General features: G+C 57.0%; 7 protein-coding genes across 7 annotated transcripts; 4 read left to right on the top strand and 3 right to left on the bottom strand.

Moving 5' to 3' along the window:
• Window positions 1-188: 188 nt before the first annotated feature.
• L226DRAFT_174824 (uncharacterized protein) lies at window positions 189-1,012 on the top strand. The gene is made up of 2 exons (XM_067672653.1): window positions 189-289; window positions 365-1,012. The coding sequence occupies exon 2, from the start codon at window positions 498-500 to the stop codon at window positions 927-929; it is 432 nt and encodes a 143-aa protein (XP_067531975.1). The 5' UTR covers window positions 189-289; window positions 365-497; the 3' UTR covers window positions 930-1,012.
• A 1,145-nt stretch (window positions 1,013-2,157) lies between these two features.
• Window positions 2,158-3,115, top strand: L226DRAFT_468517 (uncharacterized protein; the record flags this gene model as incomplete). The annotated part of the gene is made up of 5 exons (XM_067676139.1): window positions 2,158-2,371; window positions 2,482-2,539; window positions 2,629-2,730; window positions 2,803-2,872; window positions 3,011-3,115. 5 exons carry the CDS (start codon window positions 2,158-2,160, stop codon window positions 3,113-3,115), a joined length of 549 nt encoding a protein of 182 aa, XP_067531974.1.
• Window positions 3,116-3,736: 621 nt separating this feature from the next.
• L226DRAFT_491521 (uncharacterized protein) lies at window positions 3,737-4,783 on the bottom strand. The gene is made up of 5 exons (XM_067677360.1): window positions 4,423-4,783; window positions 4,299-4,356; window positions 4,138-4,239; window positions 4,006-4,075; window positions 3,737-3,947 (listed from the first exon to the last, which is right to left on the bottom strand). The coding sequence occupies exons 1-5, from the start codon at window positions 4,667-4,669 to the stop codon at window positions 3,870-3,872; spliced, it is 555 nt and encodes a 184-aa protein (XP_067531973.1). The 5' UTR covers window positions 4,670-4,783; the 3' UTR covers window positions 3,737-3,869.
• A 542-nt stretch (window positions 4,784-5,325) lies between these two features.
• On the bottom strand, window positions 5,326-6,795 carry L226DRAFT_573887 (uncharacterized protein; the record flags this gene model as incomplete). Its single annotated transcript, XM_067684942.1, has 2 exons — window positions 5,326-5,864; window positions 5,919-6,795. 2 exons carry the CDS (start codon window positions 6,793-6,795, stop codon window positions 5,326-5,328), a joined length of 1,416 nt encoding a protein of 471 aa, XP_067531972.1.
• A 1,244-nt stretch (window positions 6,796-8,039) lies between these two features.
• On the top strand, window positions 8,040-9,876 carry L226DRAFT_573886 (uncharacterized protein; the record flags this gene model as incomplete). The annotated part of the gene is made up of 11 exons (XM_067684941.1): window positions 8,040-8,089; window positions 8,153-8,187; window positions 8,252-8,412; window positions 8,475-8,601; window positions 8,656-8,753; window positions 8,805-8,893; window positions 8,951-9,006; window positions 9,059-9,148; window positions 9,212-9,227; window positions 9,291-9,374; window positions 9,459-9,876. The coding sequence occupies 11 exons, from the start codon at window positions 8,040-8,042 to the stop codon at window positions 9,874-9,876; spliced, it is 1,224 nt and encodes a 407-aa protein (XP_067531971.1).
• A 2,267-nt stretch (window positions 9,877-12,143) lies between these two features.
• On the top strand, window positions 12,144-14,470 carry L226DRAFT_573885 (MFS general substrate transporter; the record flags this gene model as incomplete). Its single annotated transcript, XM_067684940.1, has 10 exons — window positions 12,144-12,579; window positions 12,657-12,832; window positions 12,893-12,947; window positions 13,003-13,177; window positions 13,232-13,301; window positions 13,369-13,561; window positions 13,626-13,693; window positions 13,758-13,986; window positions 14,048-14,146; window positions 14,208-14,470. 10 exons carry the CDS (start codon window positions 12,144-12,146, stop codon window positions 14,468-14,470), a joined length of 1,764 nt encoding a protein of 587 aa, XP_067531970.1.
• Window positions 14,471-17,045: 2,575 nt separating this feature from the next.
• On the bottom strand, window positions 17,046-18,574 carry L226DRAFT_537966 (uncharacterized protein). Its single transcript, XM_067681411.1, has 6 exons — window positions 18,185-18,574; window positions 18,014-18,071; window positions 17,644-17,745; window positions 17,494-17,563; window positions 17,220-17,418; window positions 17,046-17,152 (listed from the first exon to the last, which is right to left on the bottom strand). The coding sequence occupies exons 1-5, from the start codon at window positions 18,411-18,413 to the stop codon at window positions 17,335-17,337; spliced, it is 543 nt and encodes a 180-aa protein (XP_067531969.1). The 5' UTR covers window positions 18,414-18,574; the 3' UTR covers window positions 17,046-17,152; window positions 17,220-17,334.
• Window positions 18,575-19,073: the final 499 nt, after the last annotated feature.

Raw genomic sequence — 19,073 nt, 5'->3', positions numbered from 1 at the left:
ACACCGCTGATAGTTCTGCGAACGAGCGTCCGGAGGGGCAATGCATGACAGACTTGAACCCGACGCTCCTCTACTTCTACGAAAACTTCGGCACCCCGCGCTCCGAAGGTGTCTTCCAGACCCCGGTCGGATACTGGTCGACGAGCCCGGACGACTCACCCAGCGCAGAGGAGATCATGAACCAAGACGTCCTGTGCGAGCGGCGCGGAATTGAATACACGGGGTACTCGGAAGAGGCAACTGACTGGGTACAAGAGCTTGGTGGTATGACCTTTCTTTCGCGAGTGCGGTGAGTATGAGAGTGGTTCTTCGGGGCTCCCCAATGTAGGTGCTTGATGCTGACGGGGCTTGTTTCTGTTTGTAGGGTGTATATCGACAAGGGCCACTTTTCGCGGGACGAGTGCGCCCTCCTGCGCGAGATCCGCTCAGCGCTGAAGCATCATGTATGCGAGGCTAGCGTCGCCTTGATGCACGAGCCGGATGATTGAGAGGTGTGCATGAGCCTGCGACATGCGAGCAGGAGAGTAGCGCAAGTTCCACGGTCAAGTTCCACGGTCTCAGGCTGCCCGGCCGTATGCCTGTATTCAATACGGGTGTCGGCATCCTGCAGTGAGTGTCATATGATATCCCAGACATATGCGCAATTGAAACACCTGGGCATCTACTGCGTGAGTTGCCCCCGGGTAGCTCGTGGTAAGGTAATCACTCGACCTTCGGGCAACTCCGACTCCGCCGGTGACATGGCTGTGGCTGCTGGCGCTGGCCGGCTCGCTTGTTCTCAACTTCCTTCCCCCATGTTTTCCGGGGTTTATTCTTCTGCCGTCACCATGTGTAGCCGATGTCTCAATTCCAGCATCGTCTTCAACACTTCTATCTGCACTGTAATGCCGACTTGCAATGCAGGTGACGTTACAGAAGACCGGGACTAGAGCTGGAATGCCCCTTGCACCGACGTTGCCATATGGCCCATTCGCGAGCGAGCAGATCTTCTCATCCACTTCCCATCCTTCTTACGGCAACATACGGCACCCCGCACCGCAGCACGTGAGTGCGGGACTCCCGGTTAACATGCCATAGTCTTTTCGCACGTCGACATGCCTCTCGTCGAGCGCTGCATTAACTCATCGCTGTGTGCAGGGTTACCAACCTCTCAAACACCCGAACCAGACTACAGTCGACGTTTTCCAGTGCAAGTGCCTCACCTGGGCCTGGTAGACAGCGCCTTGGCAGACGAAATTTGGCATGCGGAACTGCATGATGTCAACCAGTACGTATGAGATCTTCTGCTCTTCATCTTCACGTCAGGAGAATACTGCCGCGAGGATTTCCATGCAATGCCAGCGACAGTTCTGTCAAAAGACTTCCGTGCTAAATCTGGCCCCTGCTCGCGTGCATTCGCGACCGGCCTCAATGTAGTAAGCCGAGGCGTCACAATACCTCATCGATCTCGCGAGCTGGTCGACGTTGGTGCACACGATCTCGGCTTACGCCCTTCTAGGCTTGCCCCAGCGCAGGAGCAGGGAATCCGACTTAACCGGGATGGTGCGACGGAGTTCGACCGGTGACTATAGCTCCAGAAGCGCTGCCTTCGAGGCATCCAAGGCTTCATGACATAACCCAATCACTAGCCTGTGCCACAACGGCTCAGTCATCCGCAGATGGCTCTTCCGCCGCCCATTCCACCCTGCACACAGTTCTTCCACCGATGACGAACAGCCGAACGCCCAATCCGGTCGCCGAGGCCGTCTTTACCTCACACGCGCGAGGTACCCGTCTTCCGATGGCCTCCAAGCTGAGTGCGACCCAGCACCAATCTGGGCAGCTCTGCGCCACCCATGAGCTTGTCGTACGCGCAGAGGGTGACGGTGCTCGTCTAGTGAGTCGTGGATTCCTGCTGCGGTTGCCGACATTTCTGACTTCGCCCGCGCATGCGTCGGCGACTTAGACTGAATTCCGATTCGTTCTCATGCTCCGATTGATCACCGCGCCTTCACCTGGGCTCGGCTGAACCCAGAGGGCTCACAGTTTTGTTATAAAGATACACGTCGCCCCGCTTTCCTGCCTTCATCTCAGCTTCTCCCATCCTCTCAGGACCCGCACAGCGACCACACCTCCCTTGCGACTCTATCCTCAAAATTCGCCTTTCATCGCTTTACCATGGACACCGCTGTTGTATCCGTACTCTTCCGTGGCGACGTCGCCCCTTCAGTCCAGCGCCAGATCATCGAGTTCAGCGACTTCCACCTCAAGGAGTGCAACTTTGCGCGGTCGACGGGACAAAACCTCATCCTCAAAGAGGCGTCCGTCTTCAAGCGCGCAGAGGACCGGAAGCTGCACTCGAGACTCGTATACGAGATCTCCGTCGGCGAAGGTGCGGCTCCCATGCCATGTCTCGGCAGCCGTCCGACGCTGATACTGATACACCGTCGACGCCCGCTCCCGCTCTTTGCCACTTCGGATCGTCAATCATCACGTACGCAGACATGCTCAACCGTCAGCACACGCTGCACGGCGGCTGCACCGCATTCCTCGTTGACGTGTGAGTTGGGCCTTTCGCGTGCTTCCATCCGTTGTTCGCCGACGTCTCCGCTGGATCCGGGTTCTAATATCCATATTGCACGCGCGCAGATGTTCCTCCGTTGGACTCGCGTTCCTGGGCATGGTACAAGGGAGGCCGTCGGACTTTGTCTCGCAGACGATCGTCACCACCTTCCACGCCCCAGCACCACTGTCAGTCTCCCTTTTCCCTTCCTCCGGCGATCTGTTTTCTATACTGATTCCGCCCTTGCCGCGTTCATTCAGAGGCGCCAAGCTTCACATTGTCAGCACGACGACTTCCTTCGGCGCCCGGACAGTAGCGTCGCGGGTAGAAGTGAGTCCTGCGCTTTCCTCATCTGCACCGCGTGCCCGTCCAGCCTCTTCTCCGATCGCCGGAGAGAGGGCAGCAACGGCGCGAGTGCGAGTGCGGTCCGAAAGAGATGCAGATCCTGACCTTGGTGTGCTGCCGCAGATCTGGGACGTGACGCACGGCCGTCTGTGCATGTCCGGTGTCCACAACAAGATGGCGCCCAAGCTGCCGACTCCGACACCCGAGTCCTTCCACGCACGGCTGTGAGCACTGAGCAAGTAGGCTCCCTGTTCGGGACGGATAGAGATCTCTGGCTGTTTTTGCTGTTGTACTCGTATGATCTATTCGATATCTATTCTCGGGAGGAAGACGTGGCGTTTGGGTTGGGATCGCTGGCCTCCGGTGTCTTGGACCGTTTCGCCCCAAGTATGTGTCCGCCGTGGCAGGGTTGGGTTTGGCGGGCTCGGGTGTTTACTAGTTCAATCCCGCCGTGCGTTAGCAGGATGACGCTGCTTCCCTCGAGCCTCGCCTTGCAGGGCCCGGACTTCCATGCACTGGCCCGCGTCTTACCTCGCGGTGACTATACGTGACGGTGGTTCGCCGCTCCGGGCGAGACGCCGGGCGATCTCACAAGTCGATACAGGCTCTCTCCCGAGCTGTGACGGGAGCGCACAACGACGGAGGCGAGTATCCTGGGTTAGCGTACGGCTCCGTATGTACTAGTCGTAGGTAACACTCATGTTGAGCCGAGCGTCGGGCCCTTTCGGTGACTAGCCTACCTCGACGCTCGGTGTTTTGCACCACTTGCAGACTTCGCTCGTCCAGTCTTCCCTGTATGTGGTCGTGGTCGGGCGCGTGCTTGATGTCTGCTAGAAGCTCACGATATGAGGACCAGGAACTGGCTGGTTCAGATCACCGTACTAGCCGGTAGGGTATATGCCAGGAGCGGCGCGAAATTGAAATGTGTGATCATATTCAAACGTACGAGTGGTCACGTAGGGAATCATAGGACGGCACACGATCACAGCTTAGGCTGTGAAGGTGGCATCTGGGTGTGAATCCCGGTCGCGACAAGACGGCGATTCGTGAGGTCCCAAATCTGACGTGGTAGGAGTGTCTGGTAAGCGCAAGTTCACGCGAGATGACCGGGTACGCACCTCCGTACGCGCCGAGACGGTGCGCGCTCCGAACGCGGTGGTCTTATTCGTGATACGAAGACGAGCCCCTCTGCAGTGACGGTTAGTAGCATTAACATCAGCAGCCTAGCAGACGTCGCTGTGCATACGTACAGCAGGGCGGGAGAGTGCCACACCGTAGTGAGAGACTGGGATACGAGATATACCCGCTTGTTCATGGCAATGCTGAGGGATACGAGCGCGATAGAGGAGCACCTGGATATCGGGCGCAATGAGTACGTACGCACCCGCAGCGCAGTTCGCGAGCCACCTACACGTCGATCATGAACATCGCGCAGCCGCCGTGCATATGCTTTGCAGAGTTCAACATGTCTGAATACCCGAATCGCCTCGCATGAGCCGCTGGGCACCCTACGACGCGTATTATAGAGGACGCACCTTCCGCCATGTCAATCTCGAACACAACCTCCGCATGCATTTTCCCGTCCTCTGGCCGCTCGTACACCAACACGTCGGTCAGCTCTAGGCGCGAGCCTGTCGGCTTCGCAAACTGCCCAGGTCCGCGCAAGATAACATCCGCGAAGTCGACGATCTGCTTGCGTTGGTCCGAGGTGAGGCTGTCCGAGAAGCGCGTCGGTGCATGGGCGCACTGGCTTTCGCTATGGGGCGAGGAAGTTGAGGACATATTCGACCAGGCCGAGAGTCATATAATGACTAGAGGTAGAGATGCTAGCAAGGCGGGAACTCAGGGTCATGGTGCGATGGTGGTGGCGGCGGATGGGTGTCGGCATGATATGTTGACCGGTAGTCGGGGACAAGTCACCCGTCGCTACTTTCCCCATACTTTCCCCGCGTCTGGCTCGGCCCGCAATGCCGAATTACATATGTAGAGTACTTGCACTGCAACATGAACTTGAATTTGAAGCATGAATACTCCCAAAGGCAAGTATCATGCAATCGAAGAACAAGTCGTCTAGTGACGCAAGACAAGACCATCTGCCAATATATTTTCTCTTCGTATCACAGTCCTTCTCCCTCGCCGCCCGCACGGGTTGTCCGGGAGACCGCTCTCGCACCCCGCCACCTTGCTTGCCGAAACCGATGGAGCGACTTCTTCACATGCAGAGCCGGAACGTGCTGCTCGAAGGACCTGGCGAAGACGGAGAGGGACACGGGTGTAGAGAGGAGGCGGGCATAGTACCAAGAAGTTGAACGGGCAGGGCAAGGCAGGGAAGGCGAGCATGTGTCTTCGGACGTATCACCTGTGACCCTTATACCAGCGGGAGTCCGCATTGGTGGCCACACAGACGATCCCATTGCGGCAACACCCGCGGATCCGCCTCAACCTTGAGCAGCGTCTGCAGTGGGTGCGCCGTCAGGATTGTCCTCATCCTCACTCTCGCTGTCGCTCTCGTATCCCGCCGCCTCCTGGTCGTGCACCACCTGGTAGATCTCCTTTGCGTACATGGCCGGCATGTGCCGCGAGAAGAAATAGTGTACGAACGACCCGGTTGTCCGATTCACGAGGGGGTCGAGTGGGCCCCTCATCGACTCCGGAATGTCCTTCAGCTCAAAGATGATCATCTCGATCGAGGGGAGTGCCATGAGGGCCTCGTCCAAGCGGTGCCACACGGGAATAGGCCAGTGTGCGCTGTACTCCAAGATCTCAGGAGCCAGAGTGCCGGGGTCGATGTGGAAATCGAGCCTGGAGAGGACGGGGAACGACGAGGGCGTGGAGAGTAGATCAGCGTACACGTCGATGACTCTGTGCACATAGCGGCTGCACAGAGGCGGGTAGCTGTCGGCGTCAAGGTCTATGTCGAGTTCAAGCCTGCGTAGTGCGGGAAAGAAAGGGAACGGAGGGGGATATGAGATGTCGTCTGTTGGTCCAGAAGATCAGTAAAGTGACGAGGAGAGAAGGGTGGTGTACGTACAAGGAGGCTCGTAGAATACGTTGGAGGCTATTAGATTTAGATGAACAAGATGTGTGGCCGCCTCGGGGAGGAAGGTCAAGAATGGAGTGAGAACGTTGCCAAGTGTCGTCTCAAGCTCGATTTGGGTAAGTGCTCTGTCCAGCGAGCCGGAGCGGCGAAGGAGTTCGAACGTTCCGTACGTCGTTGCCTCGTTTTCGCCATACATCTCGAGTCTGTGGATGAGTGGAAGGCATCGCCGCTGACCGAATAGCGTACCCTCAGGCACGGCCTTCACCGAGGGACCATACGCAATAGTCAGGGTGCCGATATCCGCGAAGAGGCAAATCAGATCGAACAGGGGCCTCACGTCCTCGTCAGAGACACAGTCATCGAATGACAGACAGTCCAAAGTCGGGCGGTGTGGGTGACTCGGACTGCTTATGGAAGAAGCGGACGTGGAGGTCAAGCGTAACAACTGCAGAGCGAGATGGCGGAGACAGAAAGTGTGATGAAGTATACGAAAGACTGTGTCGATAGAGCAAGGAGTGTAGTGAGCAGATACAAAGGCGTCCATGTCCTCGTCTGGTGATGTAACTTCTGGGAGTGGAGGTGCCGACAATGTGATTCCCCATATGTGTTTCCCAACACCAGAGCGTGTCAGGAAGCGGAGGAATGCGTCGAAATTATCCGGACCATCCTTCTTCGAGTGGATGGTCACCGTGCGAAATAGGAAGGATCGGCCGGCAGAGAGCCAGAAGTGGGATACGAGGCAGCATGATAATAGAGACGACTTGTCGTCGGACAGCTGCTCGAGGACCATGAGAAGCACCTCGGGAGGGAACCGGTGGAAAACCAAGCACGCGTTCTCTTTGGCTTTCCTCCTGGTCGTTGCGACCATGATAGTCGAACTCTCCTGTCGCGAGAGACCCTATGAATTGTGGCTTAGTTACTCGATTACATGGGCCACGTGTCGACATAACTTACGCGACAGTATGGTCCTCTCTCACTCCTGCTTGGGCTGACGACGGTGCCCGGGTGAATGCAGTGGCCACTTCTTGGAGTCCGAGCACAAGAGGGATCGGGGACAGATGATATTAGCGAGAGCAGCGAGCGAATACCATCATCGAGGACGAAGGATAGAATTATGAATGTCCGATTGATACCAAAAGAGGCGGAGACCGAAACTGGTTAAACTCACCGTAAGCGGACAATCAAAGCAAACCTAGCATGAGTAGGTGCGTCACTCTTCACAACAGGCTTGCTCCGCTATCATGTACTTCTCTTCTCGGACTCGAATCTCTTTAACCACCGCATTTTCGCAGTATTGGTCTACGACTTGACGGAAGACACACGGCACTCGTGGCAGGATGTGAATTAACGACTAGGCCCTCTCCCATGCCATTGTCAACGCGCATCCTTCCAGGATGCAACAGATCTTCGAGAAGGTGCGGGCATCTTAGAATCATTGCTGCATGGCCTCGCGGACACGAGCGGAGAGAACTTGGTCGGCGTTGAGGTGAGCTCTATTCATTCATTTGTCTCCCGTTCACTTCACTGTTGACACGGTCGTCGCCGCTCGGTCCTCAAACACTTACTAGCGGAGCAGATTACATACATACCTCGTACGAAGGCATTCATGAGGCATAAACACGACGGTATGCATATTGAGATACATATGTATTCATGCCATACTTGAGAAACCTCGCATCACATATCCTGTGCAGCCCTTCAAGTCGAACAGTTGAGCTCGCCTCCTTCCATGATTCCTCGTCCGATCGATACAATGGCATGCATTGCTGCCCCTTAAAGCCCTGACTACATTTGCAAAGCCCCTCCGCGACCTGCCTGTCGATCTGTCGGATGTTCGAACATCAAGCCCTGTGCCGACACTCGAAGCACAGGATTTGTACAGCCAGCACAGCTTCGAAACCACTTGATGAACAATGTCGGGCGTCGATCCGGGCCACGAAGCGTCCGAGGACTGCGGTCTAGCTGTTCAACCGTAAAAGATGAGTACCTGGTCGCTGCGCGGTGGACGAATGCCGCGGCGCGCGTCCGTCTCGAGCTCTAGATAAGCTTGGTGTCAGGACGAGTGTCGAGGCGACGCTCCCGAGCCGAGTCGTCGTTTTCTCTTTCTACACCATGGCCGACAGTTCTTTCGCAGCCGCGCTGGTCGCGGCTTACCCTCACGTGTGAGTGCTCCCATGCATACATGCTCAGATGGAAGGCTAACTGCGCGACTCGGGGCTCCGCAGCATTGAGGAACAGATGACATACGCAGCGATGGGTGGTATGTTGCTGCGCCGCGTGATATCTGCGACCACGCAGGCTTACCGCTCTCTCCTCTCCCGCAGCTCTGGTCCTTTACGACCAGCTTCTCACGTTCGACCGGGAGGTACGCCTGGTATGGCGGCGGAAGGTGACGGGCGCAACGGTCCTGTTCGTCCTGAATAGGTATCTCCTCTTGGCGCGTTTCTTGGTGGTCTTCGCGTCGTACAACATATCATCTCAGGAAGTGAGTTTGTCTCTAGCAGAAGATAAAGGTTCTTGGCTGACGTGTGTTTCGTTTTGGAATAGGGGTACGCCCGTCTCTGCTCTCCCGCCAGTTCGACGATGTCCCATGTTGAACTCTTGCCGCGCAGATGTGTAAGATCTATCGTTGCTGGTGAAGTTCTGCAGACGGCACCCTACCTCGTCTGGGCTGGTACGCCTTGTCTTCTGATCCATTCCTCACCTCAATCACTCACTTCGCCGAAAGCGTTCGCCAGCCTGCGTGTGTACGCGCTTACGGACCACGTCTGGTGGCTTGCGGTTATCGTCTTCTTTGCGTCCTCTATGCCAGCTGCTACGAACACTGTGAGTGCCCTGGTCTGTTTACCCGGCGGACACCTGACCTTGTTGCCCTAGTATGTCTACACGGTTACCTTGATCAACAGCTTCATCCGACCCTTCAACTGCGTCACCTCCCCACAAGTCCCAGAATCACTCTATCTCCCGTAAGTCTAAACCTTCAATTAGTGCGATAGTAGCGACTGATCACGCATCGTGTACAGGCGTATGTTTACTCAGTCGTTGAAGCTGACCTTTTCGGCTGATCATGCGCGATCTAGTGCTCATACTCACCCGCGCCTCGGTCATCCTCGGCGATTTGCTTGTCCTAGGTGTATCGTGGCACAAAACGTACAGTACATGGAGAGTCGCGAGGAGCGCGGCCATCAAGACCTCCTTCGCCGCTACGATCCTACGTGATGGTAAGTAGTAGCAGTCTCGGTCAGACCGCTGTCGCACGCAGCCACGCTGACAACGTCCGACAGGCACTGTGTACTTCCTGTACGCCCTCTCAGAGATCTACCATTGACGAGCTAGTAGCTGACGCACGTGGGGCTGGCATAGGACATTCCTGACCATCAACGTCCTCCACCTCGTCTTCTCGCTCAAGGGCTTCTTCACCGACAGCATCGTCATCTTCCAAGACCCGTGCGTCTCCGCTCCTCCCCTGCCCTCCCCTTCTCCTCCATTGAGCACATCCCACTGACGCTGCACGTACCTCCTATCCCTCAGCATAATCTCGATCCTCGTGTCCCGGTTCATCCTGGACCTGCGCGACGTCGACCGCTCGGGCAATCCCACCACGACGCACGCCGGCGGCCCGTCCGGCTGGAGCCAGAGCCTAAACTTTGCAGCGTTCGACGGTGTCGCGTCGACCGCGGACTCTGAGCAGGCGCCCCCCAGCGGGCCGGCGACGCGCAGCCGCATAGCGGACTTTGTCGACCCGCTCGGTGCGCCGCTCGATGACTCGGCCGAGAGCGGTGACTGCCTCGGAGATGGTGGGAGTGGGGATGAGGCTGGGGCGCGGGAGGATGGGGGTGTCGTCGTGGAGGTTGCTGTGGATGTCGGGGGCGGAGATGATCTTGTGGACGGGCAGTCGAGGTCGAGTTCGGGGTGGTCGCGGACGTCCGGATACATGTCTATAGCGTAACTCGGTATCGTGTTGTAGCTTGTATCATACACTGTATAAAAGGATGGCTTTGAGTGCTCCATGGCGACTTCCGTCGTCCGACCCGTTGGCGACGTCCATTTTCAATAGGCACGACGCTGATTCCAAGATGTACAGTATGACTCCTGAGTCATTGTGAGTGTTGAGTATCCCGTTGTTCTCGTGAACGGCGGATAATGCGGATGCACACACATAGATTAGGGTGCTCTTAACGATCATGATCCAAGCCTTACCCTCCATACTTGGCATCATGTCGGACCCGTGCATCTCCGTCTGCGGACGGTTGAGTACCTAATACTGACAAATCTTCCAGGGTCATCTCGACGGTTCGTGATCCTGAAGAACCTTGGGGACATTCGATGACCGGGTGACATCGACCTTCGACTCCGACCCCTATAGTGCAGCCACCCCCTGACTCGGTCCCAGTTGGATTGGGGACTGTGCAAACCCGTTGCGCTGTGCCCTCCCGACTCGAGAGCGACGACTGTGAAGGGCTCGCTGCCGTAGAAGTTTCTACGGATGTGTTTCACTGCGGCGGCCCGGGTGGGGACTGTTAACGGGCGGGACAGGCCACCGGCAGCGCTGAACCCGACAAATCGTGGCGGTGAGCCTGATGTTTCGGGCAAAATCCACGCCGACAGGTCGGAGGAGGAGGACGACGACGAAGACACACGTACAAGACAGCGAGCACTGAAGGTGGGCCTTCCATCCCAAAATGAAGGGCGGAGGGAACTTGACTTTGAAGTCGAGTCGGATAGATTCCGACAAGGCCGTGCGAGTCCGCTCTGGTGACAAAGAGCCAAGGTCGTGTGTATCGCGCTATGGACGGGGGTTGTGTATAAACTCACAAGGACTGTATCGCAGCCGAAACAAAAGGGGAGAGAGCTCGGGCGAGCGGCAGGCGACTGTCCGACTGCGGAAGAGTAGTTGCCTTGCTGCGTGTTCGCCTCAAGGGAGGGAGGTGTGACTGCAATGCAGGACATGAGAACATTCGCACCGGGCAAAGCAGCTAAACATGGGCCGACCGCTGATAGGCATGACAGCGGGGGAACTCGTCCAGCAAGCATCCCTAAGCATCGCCGACGTTAGCATCCGAACGCCAGCGCTAGCCAGCAAGGAAGGAGACGCACCAATCAGAGCCATCTATTACGCCCATAACCACGACCGTCTCGCAATGCAGTTTTATATGATGCAACTTACGACGCAATCGCAAGCACATAGCACCTGCAAGTGTCAGTGATTATCGGATTGAAGTCGCACTGGCATTGATATCATGATGCGCGCGATATCTTGAGAGGGCTATCTAAGATCTGTGGGTAGGAGCGTCGAGAAGACGAGGTCGGAGAGATACCTGAAGGCCTGAGCATGAGAGGATCAGTCATCGGACGAGGTGACAAAGCGTCGAAAGAAGGTGAGAGTCACAAGGTGTATCGGTATGCCTGTAAGCGGCGAAGTTGGAGCATTTGAGGCGGTTACCGGGTAGTGTGTACTTGGCTCGCGGATGGACGTCGTCCGTGATTCGCCAAATCCGACGAGTCCGACGTCCGAGTCGTGGCAGAGAAACGAGTCAATACTCTCGTGACGGCGAAAGCTGGCAGAGGAAGGGGCATACGGCTTGGACTGAGCCTGAGCTCGACTGAACTCGTAGACGACTTGCAGGATGATAGGCCGCGACGAGGGAGATATGCCGCGGCGGTGGTTGAAGAACATCCTTCTTTCGGACGAAGGCAGCGGCGCTTAGGGCCTGGGGTGCTGCGGGAGCCAATCAGGGGGCGGAAGTACTAACGCCGAGCGCGTCAGCACTTACTCCGCGCCTGTTTCCCCGCACTTCCTCCAGGCCACACCTTTCCTTCTCTAAGCCGTCCGCGGTGGCTAACCACCCCCGCAAACCACCAAGGTCCGCAGTTGTCAACGGCGGGTACATGCTAACCACGTTGCGAGCCGCACTGACCGTGTTTTCGTCTCCAACAGTGCTACCAAGCCAACATGGACAGTCCGTGTCGGAATACAGGCGGGAAGCGCAGGACGTCCGTCATTGAAAACAGTGAGCAGCAGTCGTCCTCGCCCGATCCGATTCCGTGGCTCTTGACCAAACTATAAAACTCGCTTGCAGATGGGAAAGTTGGCCCGTCCTCGACTTTGTCTCGGTCGTGCCCCCCGCTCGCGCATCGCGCATCCTCTCCTTCCCTTTATTCCCCTTCTTCTCTTCTTCCTATTTCTATTCCTAGATCTGGTACTGGACTGCGGAGATGGCTTCCCACCTCGAATCTGAAACGACCACTATCGACGCGCACGACGACGCCGCCGCCGCTTCCCTCTCCGAGAAGCACGACGACGCCCACCACCATGGCCAACCCGGCCATATCGCGTTCTCCCCCCATCTAGAGTCGCGAGATGCGAACCACCTTCCCCCCTCTCATGACCCGCAACGGCCAGATCTCTCTTTCCCCTTCGCCACAACCAACACCGACGCTGCTGGGTTCACCGATGAGTACCGTACCACTTCCAAGACTGGGTACATCACCGCAGACCTTGCCCTCCGCCCCGTCCCGTCGCACATCCAACGCCTCCCGGCCGTGCTCGCGGACCCGGAGAAGGCGCTGCATCTCAAGCAGGTGAAGCTCGTCACTTGGTTGGAAAACGACCCCGAGGACCCGCGTAATTGGTCCAATGCGTACAAGTGGTGTACGCATCCCCGTTCCTTCATTCCAACCTCTGCGTATATGGTGACTGACGATTTGACTCATATCTCTTCTTCACAGATATCACATTCGTCTGCGCGATCTCCGTGGTCCAAATTGCGTTCGCGACTGCGATCATTGCGGGAGACTTTGGCGGCCCCATGGAGACGTTTCATGTCTCGAACGTCGTCATCGCATTGAGTGTTTCCCTCATGATCGTCGGTTTCGGTATTGGACCCCTCATCATGGCTCCTCTGGTATGCCCTCCTCTCTCGTTCCCCTATCTTCTGCACACTGACCGACACTCTCACCAACAGAGCGAACTTCACGGCAGGCGACCGTTCTGGGTCGCCCCGTCCCTAGTCTACATCAGTACGTCTGGTTAATCGCTATGTCTCTTCAGCTCATCTCACCGTCCCATCTCCAGTCTTCAACATTCCGTGCGCGCTCGCAAAGAACATCGGCACCCTTCTCGTCTCGCGTTTCCTTTGCGGCCTCTTCGGCTCGGGCCCCTTCGCGCTCGCGGGCGGAACCATTGCCGATATCTGGGATAACAACGAGCGAGGATTTGCCGTCGCGCTTTTCGCGGCTGCGCCCTATGGGTACGTTTCGCACAGCCATCTCTCTCCATGTATGCATGTCTGACATCTTCGCAGCGGACCCGTTCTTGGACCTATCGTCGGTGGCTTCATTGGCCAGAGCATCGGCTGGAGGTGGATCTTCTGGGTACGCATGCCTTTCGCACATCTCCTGACCGCCTTCGCTTACGTTCTCTCCTCCTCTCCGCATGCAGATCAACATGATCTTCGCAGGTGTCGTCGTCTGCTTTACCGCGACCGTGCCCGAGACGTTCGCACCCGCTATCTTGCTCAAGCGCGCGAAGCGTCTCCGTGCCGAGACGGGCGACCCCAACATCACCACCGAGCAGGAGCTGTTCAGGAAGAGCCTTAAGGAGATCATCATCGAGACTGCTGTCCGGCCCATGCGTGAGTCTCATCTCACTTGTTTAACGTTGAGGGTCGATGCTGATAATACTGCTCGTGCATACAGAGATGATCGCGACCGAACCGATTCTGACGCTTATGTCCGGATACGCCTCCATGATCTACGGCCTCCTGGTACGTCCCTCTCCTCACCCCCACTCTATGCACTTGTGCTGATGCAACCTTACCTTCCGCTCAGTACGCGTTCTTCTTCTCCTTCCCGATTGTCTTCTCCGAGGGCTACGGCTACAACGACGGCATCACCGGTCTTATGTTCTGCTCGGTCCTCATTGGCGTCGCCATTGCCATCTGCGTCACGCCTCAGCTCGAGAAGGACTACCTCCGTCGTGCCGCGGCCAAGGGCGGACACGCAGACCCAGAGGACCGACTCGTGGGCATGATGCTTGGTTGTTGGTTCATTCCGATCGGTGCGTATTCCTCCCTGGCCCCATGTGTATAGTGTACTGACGACGTGCGGGGTGCATACAGGCATGTTCATCTTCGGTTGGACGAGTCCCCCCGCTGTCCAGCCCGGAGGCGGCAACTGGGTCGGCCCTTGCTCAGCCGGTATCCCCTTCGGCTTCGGAAGTATGTTATTTTCCCCCGACTTCCTCACTTCCTTCCCTGATACTAACGCATAATGACACAGTGGTCGTGCTCTACTTCTCCGCCAACGCCTACCTGATCGACGCCTTCCCGGGCTACGTCGCGTCCGCACTCGCGGCCAAGATCGTCATCCGTTCCGGCCTCGGCGCAGCGACGCCGCTCTTCATCACCGCCATGTTCCACAACCTGGGCAACGGCTGGGCGGCCAGCGTCTGGGGCTTCATCTCGCTCGCGATGATTCCCATCCCGTTCTTCTTCTACAAGCACGGCAAGTGGATCCGCAGCAAGTCCAAGCGTGCCGCGTAAACGCCCTTCCGCCTCGCGCACCGACGGTGACGGTGTCCTCCGTACACCGGACGGCTGCGGCTGGCCTTGGGTTCCTCGCCGGCTTTGGACTCTGCGGGCGGGCTCGGCGGGGCGCGGGACTGCGCACCCCCCCGGACCCTTGCATACTCGTGCGCTCGCGGACTTGCGGACTCCGAGCTGGAAAACACTCTTCGCGTACGCGCGTGCGCGTGCGCGTGTATACTCCCCGTCCCCGTTCGTTTCTCCGGGCACGGTGTATGTAAGGGGTGCGTGTGGGGGTGGCGGCGGCGGCGGTGGTGTGGGTCCGCCGTGGGTTGTGGGTTTCATCTTTTGGTCTTCGGGTATTATTGCTAACTACTTACAGGTCTCGTGCTAGTACTAGTCGGTTACGTACAGTAGACATGTAGCATACCGTCTCCTTTCTTCTCTCTGTCTCTGTTTGACTTTTCTCTCGTCCTTTCCGCTTTCTCGTTCATCATCATCCATCATCATCGTCTCCGTCCCTCCGTCAATCCAATCTCGTTCTCGAGTTCCCTTTCGTCATCCATCATCATGATTCATGTCGTGCTTTCCTCTACATACATACATACGTCCCATCGGCCCCGCTTTCGCAACACTTGTAGATAGATCCGCGTCAGCTCACTTAGTTACAGCTCGAGCTGAACGGTTATTAACCTCCACAGCTGCAATCTCCCGTAATTCGTCTTAGGGCGACCCGTTTTCCTCGTTACTTACTTACTTACACTTACCTACCTACCTACCCATGCCTGGCTTGGGCTGTTACCAAAAAACATCAGATTTGATTAGATGAGCAATGGAGTATATGTCGTCGATTTGTCGTCCGGGCTTGGGTCTTGTTGTCGGCTGTTGTCCGAGTCCGAGTCCGTCGTGTCGGATAGGCTCGGATACCGTGTCGGCCCTTCGTCATCTCTGCCTTGGGCTCTGCCCAACGACAAAACGCTAGCATACGCTAGAAGGCGGACACACTTGATGATGCAAGCAGCGACCGCCGACGGGTTTAGTAGCCGACGGAGTTCGTGCGACCGAGCGAGGCTCGAGCACACGCCTCCACCTTTCTTCCGTCCCCGTCCGACTCTGACGGACGGAGGAAGCTCGAGATTGATCGGGAATGTGAGGGACTCGGACACACGCGCACATGGCCGTTCGGCGTTGGAAAACCACGCTCGCGCTCGTTGATAATTGCGATGTGCATTGCCATCGATACACGGGGCACGCCCGGGCGAAGCGGCAGACAAGGTAGCGTGAGGACAGATGGGGTTAGCAGCACCGTCACCGCGGCGTCGATCTCAATCAAGAGACCACGAACCGTCGAAGCCGCGGCCTAAGAGCGAGTGCCATGTGCACGGCGGATCGGGGTGTGCGGGGTATGTACAGCACATACATACAGTATGTACGGGATCGGAAATCGCAATCTGCGTCCCACCGCATGCAGTGTGGGACCTGGATAATGGGTAAATGAATTGAGAGAAGGGCACGCCGGCGGGTGCAGCGCGTGGGTTTTAGCTCGAGGAATTGATGCGGATCTGGTGGCCTGGAGGTGTGCGATTTCCTCTTTGACGACCTTCCTTTCCTCGTGTTCGCTCTTGCGATAAGTACAACCATCTTAGTATAGTACTCGAGTACTTGGTTGACAGATCGGAGGAGGACCGAGACGGCGCGTCGGGGCTTCGGGGCGCCGCGCAGGTGATGGCGATGACGATGGCGAGGAACACGGGTGCGCGGGTGCAGAGATAGCTTCAAGACCGCGCGATAGAAGGAAGGCGTGCACGGGTGACGGAGGAGACGGGCCATACGCCATCATAGGGCACATTGAAGAAGATTAATGACCGCGTGCTGCAGTGTCGAGAAGTTGGTGGCGTCCTGCTAGTGCCACAGGTTGGCTTCTTCGTCCGCGAGGAAGGGAAAGCCTCGAGGCAAGTTAACGTAACCCGACGGAGGCCCAGGTGTGGCTGAGAACTTAGAAGGCAAGGGAGGTCGGCCTTGGGCGTGCGCGGGAAGGAGCGCAAGCTCATGCCGACGTCTCGAGAATTCGAACGGGGAGATAGCCCATAGATGAAGCATATGCCAGGAACAGATCCGACGTCCGCTTCGTGCTTCGTGAGACTAGTGTACATAGACACGAGGATTTGCGCGACTCACGACCGTCGGACGTGAATGACGTCTCCTCCTGAATCCATTTCCTCGGGCAAGTCGTCGCCCATCGCAACGAGCCTAGCAGCCTTCCTGAAATCTTCGTCCATATTGCATGCCTGTCAACTAACTGTCAATGCAGACGACGCCGAGGTCCCATTCGTCTGTTTTAGTGTACGAGGACCTGCATGTGAAGGCGGCCTCGGGAGGCGCATATAGCCGCGTACCGGATAAGATCCTACGTCGCTGGGTGAACCGCGAGTCGCCGCATGTCTCTCATGCCTTGCAGATCCTGTAATGAATCGTGATGAATGCATCGTACGAGCTCACCGCTGTCAAGAATTGCATAACCCCGCTGGCCGCGTTCCTGGCCCATGAATTGTACCTGGTGAATCGGGCTAATACGTCACGCGTCAGGGTGAGGTGCAGGGTGCATAGCTTTATATATAGAGTAAGATGTACTCTACACTAAGCGCAAGATCCAAGATCCGAGAGAGACAGTCGTGTCTAGACTCCAGAGTTACAGAACATCTGCGCGGCGAACCATCAGGATGTCAGCATCGGACACCAGAAGAACACCATGGCACGCCGCACGTACCAAAGAAAAACTAAGGCCATCCGGGCCTTCGGGGAGCACGTCGCACAGCAGCGTGCATGCGGTTTCCCCAACCCACGGTCGCAGCAGCTGGTAGTAGGTATGTACTGTGCCAGCCTCATAGCTTGCCGATAGGCTTCGACGGGGCCATCTTGTTGTGCACACCCGTCATGCACAGCCGCTTGTTCGTCACGTCCCATATCTGCAGCGTACAGATCGCAAGCACTCACTGTCAGCGCGAAGGCCCGAAAAACAGGAGACGGAGATGAGGACGTACCTCTGTGATGGCCGACACGGTACGCCCGCCGAACGCGATAGTTGTGTTCACGATCTCGAGCTTTGCTCCCCTGTCCAGCGAGCGACGGCATGATATATTGGGTGAGCACGGAAGAAGAGCTTGAGTGGAGAATAAGGGCTGAGTACTCACGCAGGAGCGGGCGCATGGAAGGTCGTGTTCAGGGCTTGTGAGACGAAGTTCGTCGGCTTGCCGAGTGCGCCGGCGAGCACCATGAGCGCGACGGAGGAGCATCTGCGTGTGCGCCCAATCAGCTCATGTAGGACTGCGCGATGAAAGACGAGAGAGGACGCGTCCGTGTTTGGCAAGACTGTCAGAAGTTATTAACCACGTTGCCATGAAGGGGCAGAGCACACGACTCAGTCAAACTTCAGCGTTACTACGAGGCATGTCGAGCAACGCGCCTCATATGACGGAAGTGCGAGAAGGAAATTTGGAGCTTTTTGAAGAGTTTATTCCAAGAACGAGAGACAAGTACGCTAAACAGGAAGAGAGTACTCACAAGTCAATCAGGTACACCGCGCAGCCTCCGTGCATCGTCCGCCCGATGTTCAACATATCTATCCGCACCCAACGAAATCAGCTTCCCTCTCTTTCTCTCTTTTCCTCTCCAGCCACAGCACATCTTGCCTCCCTCGCGCAACGGACCAAGACAAAGTCCAGACGCACGCACCTTCGCTAACATCAATCTCATACACCATCCGCGCCTGCTGCTTTCCGTCCTTTTCGCGCGTGAACACCTCCACTTCGGTCGGCACGAGCCGCCCCCCGACCGCGCTCGCGAACGCGGACCCGGGCTTGCCGAGCGTGATCCTCTCGAGCGACGCGCGGATGCGGGCTTCGCTCTCTGGGGGGAGGCCTGAGAGCTTGAGGAGCGGGGAACGCGAGGGGCTGGGCTTCATCGTTCGGTGTAGGTGGTCAGAAGAGGGTGCCGGTGAGGAGGGAAGAGACTCGACAATGAGGGTCAGGACGAGACTCGAGCTCAGCTGAGAGCAGAGAGATGTCGATGAATCATTGGGAGGACGACCGCGGGGTCAGATGCGATGATGGTGGTGGGCAACGGCAAGTACAAGACGCCGATCCGGTTCATTGGCGCTTCTGACTGCGACCATGCCTTTGCGCGAGCTCAGGACAGATAGTTAGAGGAGTATACCGAGGTGTTCAGCTCGTTCGCGAGTTAGACAAGTAAACTGGTACTGGGATCAGGGTCTAGAGACAATCTCGGAGGGTGAATACACACTGCGAATGAAACATAGCATACTCATATCATTTGGCTAAACACAGGTATCGCAAAGGTATGCAAATGTAGGGCAACGGGAGACGAGGTTGCTGGCTACTTGTCCAATGCTGATTGCGAACGGGTCTGTCCGAGAGAGATTCGACCCAGAACGTAGCTTCGGCTGGTCCGGGAGGGGACCAGGGACCATCCTGCCGCATACACAAGGCCGTGCAGTCTCCAGCTGACATTCAGTGTGTCTTGATCACGGCGGATATCGCGAGGCGACAAATGACTATGTCCGCTCGCTGCACCTGCAATTTGAACTTGGTAGCACCTGCAACTG

Source organism: Lentinus tigrinus (genome assembly GCF_003813185.1).
Source record: "Lentinus tigrinus ALCF2SS1-7 unplaced genomic scaffold L226scaffold_29, whole genome shotgun sequence".
In the NCBI taxonomy this organism is placed as follows: Eukaryota; Fungi; Basidiomycota; class Agaricomycetes; order Polyporales; family Polyporaceae; genus Lentinus; species Lentinus tigrinus.
This window is presented reverse-complemented; position numbering and strand designations above follow the sequence as displayed.